The following is a 4481-nucleotide window of genomic DNA, read 5'->3' as shown; positions in this document are numbered from 1 at the left end:
CTAGCAAGGAGATCGGGCTGAAACTATAGCTACAAGCTATCCAAGGATGGTACTATAGAATGTCACCTCAAGGTAGGCCTAGTGGCGTCATCTCTTGGTTAGGCCGGAAACTTATCAATCCACCCTCGTAATAAACAACGACTTTTTTTTAATTGAAACTTTTTTATCGAAGTTAGGAAGGAAAATCACTATGGTATAAAACCAAAAGGTGTAACGTAACGCGTTACGCGCTACGTATGACCCCTGGTGAATATGTCTAAAAGGAGTCATTTTAACAGGCTTCAGAAGCTGACCTGTTTGCCAATTGTTTACCAATGTTTGAAAATTGCCATTATGACAAATTGTTAGCAGATCGCGCTTACGCTGTACTGTATATGTAGTGCATATGAGATTATGGTTGTTTGTTTTGATTTGTAATTCTTCTCTGCAGTTATGTATGGTGCAAGCGTAAAAGTTCGAAATGAAGTTGTATTTTTCTGGTGTTTACTTTTTAGTTAATGCAATGGTTCAAGTAAATGTTTTTTGAAATACTACTATAATATACAATTTAAAGAAGTTTCACATCTTACGTGTGTATAGTAATACACGCTCTCCCCTTTTTTCTTCTTTAATACGATATATTCGATTTTCTGTTTTTTTTTTTTTTAAATTTATAACCAACACTACGCTCTTTACAATTTACTACGTGGTTGGTACCATAAGCTAATAGATTTTTATTTGAGTAAATTGCACTCGAACAATAAGAATAAATATTTATTTGTTGTTAGAGGTTAAGTATGAATTTTTTATTATTTATTTGACAAACTTGTCATACCATAACTTCTACTAGAGGTATAGTAGAAAGATAAAGTAGAATTCATTGCAATACCAAACAAAATGGATCCTGAGAAGAGAGAAAACTTCTTATTAAATATAAACATTATTGAAGGCCGTCACTATATTTGGCCAAATATGAATTCCGTGGTAATTGTAATGGTAGGTCGTAGGGCGTATGCAACACTCGTCCGAAAAAGTACTGACAACCCTTATTATAATGAGGTACAGTATTGTGGATAATTGTAGATCCTCTAAAATTTTAATTGTCACGTTTTACCCAATTTTATTTTCAGTTTTTTTGCTTTGAATTTACAACAACGTTGCACAAGCTTTTAGACAAAACTTTGAAATTTGTGGTAAATAACTGTTAGTTTTAAAGTTGAACAAATGATTCTAAAGGTTTTATTTAAGGTCATGCGTCCTTGCTCAGCTGTAAAGAACAGAAAAGTTTTGGGGGAATTTTCCTTAGATCTCGGTATAATTTGGAATGCACCGGGTATGTTATACTTACGTATCATTTATAAAAATAGTGCTTAAGAACAAAGTATCAGGTGATAGTGGAAAGGTAGAAGGTTTTAAGAATCACTAGAAACCTTTTCAAATATTAAGTTTTTTCGGCATTTTTTTTTAATCTTTGAGATGAAAATATGTAAGAGCGGAATGTTGCGCTAGAGAATATTGAGATTTGGAATAAACTATGAGTTAGATAAGCAAAAGACACTATTTTTATAAAAGTACTGAGGAATATTTGTGAATTGAAGGAGGACATGCTAATACAAATACCGAGTTGCATAGCTACTCAGTGTGGTTAATATAGAAAATTTTGGCCTTTCACCCTGTTGACGTTCAAGTTGCGCAATATTATTTTTTTCGGTTTCTTTAAATTTTAAATCCTTACTTTTTTCTGTAAACCCCGCATTGTTCTATTCTCGATGTATAAAGTATAAAAAGGTATAAAAATGAAATTAATAGTTATAAGCATTAAATAACATCTTAAAAGTCATGTTTTGAATAATTGTGAGTAAAGATGACAAAAAATATGTATCAGTTAAAAATATGTAGGATATTCTTAATCTAATGTCAATTTAGGGAAGCATTCTAATCAAACAGCAACCATCATTATTATTTTTTTATTCTGTTTCAGTACCACAGGGATAATAGAATAGGGTAAGTAAGTTCATCGGAAAAAGAAATAGAAAATAAAGGGACGTTCTTTGACTCTCTTTCGTCTAATTTTGTAGTCAGTTGTGCAGGCCAATCAGAAGCACTATTAAACAAAACCGGAAGGAAGAGGCGGGTCCAACCATTTTTTATCTCATGGGACTTCTTCTTAGTGTGTTGTTCAGAAGGTGTCTTGTCATTCTATCTCTCCTTTCCTTTGTTGACATCGTCTTTTGTTCTTCTACTTTCTTTGTGTGTGTGTGTGAATGTGTAAGCGTGCAAGTTGTGTGTGTGTTATTTGAGACGTGTGGGTAGGTTTTCTAGGTAATCGTGGAATTCGTCAGGAAGGTCGGGAGTGATTGCCAATAGTTTGGCAGGGGGGAAGGGGAGAGAGTATGGAAATTTGGGGGTTTATATACAGCTGNTGATTTGGGTGAGTTTAAGAACTTATTTAATTATTCTCGATAATTTAATTTTGATGTGATTGGATGTTACGATAAAAAAACGATTGATGATATAGTATGTTAAGCAAAAATGCTACATTTATATAGTATAGTGGTATTAAGGTAACTACTTTGCGAAAAAAAAATATTTGTACGCGTGCATTTGATTAATTAACAGCAAAAAAATAGAAACTTTCATTCTCGTTAATTTTTTTTGAAAATTTCAAAATCAATCATTTTTATATATCTCTTTATGATAAATGGTTGGAATGTTTGAGTAACTGTTTTTATAATTAGTAGGTGTCCCTGTATATTTTTGTACTAGTGGAATCAGATTGATTTTCTTTTTGTTAAAGATTATACATTATGGCCATTCTGGGTTGATACACATGTAACGCCGCCGTTTAGAAAAACGTAAGGTATTTTGTGTACATAATTGAAAATTGTAATAGATAACATTTTAAAATTTAGTGCACAAAATAATATCATGGACGCGGTTGGCTCAAAGGTCTCCTGTTATCCCGAAGTACCGCAAGTTCTGAAACAGTTGTCTGAAGATGGTTATAAATTAGCAGCAGCTTCTCGTACAGGAGAAATTCATGGTGCTTTTCAGTTGCTTGATTTATTTGGATGGAATAAATATTTTAATTACAAAGAAATATATCCAGGTTCTAAAGTAAAGCACTTCAATCAGTATGTATTCTTGTGCTTAATATAATACCATACATAATGTTGTTTAATTTAGGTTTCGAAAACAATCTGGAATTGAATTCAAGGATATGCTGTTCTTTGATGACGAGCATCGGAATATTGCAGATTTGGAACGTATTGGGGTTGTATCAATTTTAGTGAAGAATGGAGTCAACAAAAATGTAGTTGAACAAGGATTAGCTGAGTATGCTAGAAGGCAAAAATGACAGTACGCCAGATTAGTGTATAATTATGTACATAATTCCAATTAGCAGTAAATAAAGAAATTAAGTACTTATTTGCAGTTCTTTCTAACCATTTAAAGGAAAGCAAAAATATACAAGGTTCATCTTTTTAGGGTAGTACAACGAAATCATGCTAAATTATTGAATTGGCAAGTGAAATTATAAAAAAAAACAGGCACTACAGAAGTTAAGAGCAATTTTAGTTTATGTTGTGATGTTTATAAGCCCTTAGGAACTATACAATTACATTTAATCTGCGTGTAACATCTTAGCAACAACCAAAAGAATAGTAGTAGATATAAGGAACCCTGTACAATTAAGAAAATTGTAAAAGACAATGGTTATAATTGTAACATTATTGAAAAATTAATTAATAAGTAATTAAATTTAGGAATTTTGTTTCAAGATCTACCACTTTTCAAACAAACGCTAATAAGACCAAGTTTGTTACTATGTCATAGGAACGAGCCAAGATTTACTCGAAGACTCGAGGGTATTTTTCGAAAACTTGGTTTACGGATTGCTTACAGCTCAAATGGCAACTCAATTCAAACTCTCCTTGGTAACCCTAAGGATAAAATTCCTTTCTTAGAAAAGTGGGGGATATATGAAATTAGCTGTAATGACTGTAGTAAAAAATATATTGGACAAATTAGACGCTCAATCAAAACTAGACTTAAGGAGCATTTAGCTCATGCACGGTTTGGTAGAGAGGAAAAATCTAGTCTTGCCCAACATATTTTTACAGAACAGCATAATATTAATATTAATAAATCTTAAGTTAGTTAGGGAGGTTAGGAATAATTGTTTATTGGATAGTTTTTATAGTTTATACATTTATAAAAATAAACAAATTTTGCTTAACAATAACAACGGTCCTATCCCTGGATCTCCGCTATTTAGTCTAGTTTAATTACTTTTGTGATTGTTAAAGTCCATTGAACACCAACCTTGTTGTCATTGGGCCATGTTCACTGAACCTTAACAACTATTAGTATAAATTGGGATAAGTTCTCTTTTAGGTTTAGTACACTTCAGTCTCTGAAGAAGGTAACCTTGTTACCGAAAAGTGCTTCGGACAACTACAGTGTCGTGTTTTGACGTTGGGGTTTTTGAGCTATTTTGT

General features: G+C 32.2%; 1 protein-coding gene across 1 annotated transcript in view; it reads left to right on the top strand.

The window, feature by feature from the left end:
- Nucleotides 1–3408, top strand: part of LOC108735612 (magnesium-dependent phosphatase 1) — a 16942-nt gene extending 13534 nt beyond the window's left edge. Inside the window, exons 2-4 of the mRNA XM_018467651.2 lie at nt 2777–2834; nt 2892–3113; nt 3166–3408. Coding sequence (XP_018323153.1) covers nt 2777–2834; nt 2892–3113; nt 3166–3337 — 452 coding nt within the window. The 3' untranslated portion in view covers nt 3338–3408. The remainder of the gene's footprint in view (nt 1–2776; nt 2835–2891; nt 3114–3165) is intronic.
- Nucleotides 3409–4481: the final 1073 nt, after the last annotated feature.

This window comes from Agrilus planipennis, unplaced genomic scaffold, assembly GCF_000699045.2.
Source record: "Agrilus planipennis isolate EAB-ADULT unplaced genomic scaffold, Apla_2.0 scaffold101, whole genome shotgun sequence".
NCBI classification, from domain to species: domain Eukaryota; kingdom Metazoa; phylum Arthropoda; class Insecta; order Coleoptera; family Buprestidae; genus Agrilus; species Agrilus planipennis.
Note: the sequence above shows the minus strand (reverse complement) of the source record. Positions and strands in the feature narration are given on the sequence as shown.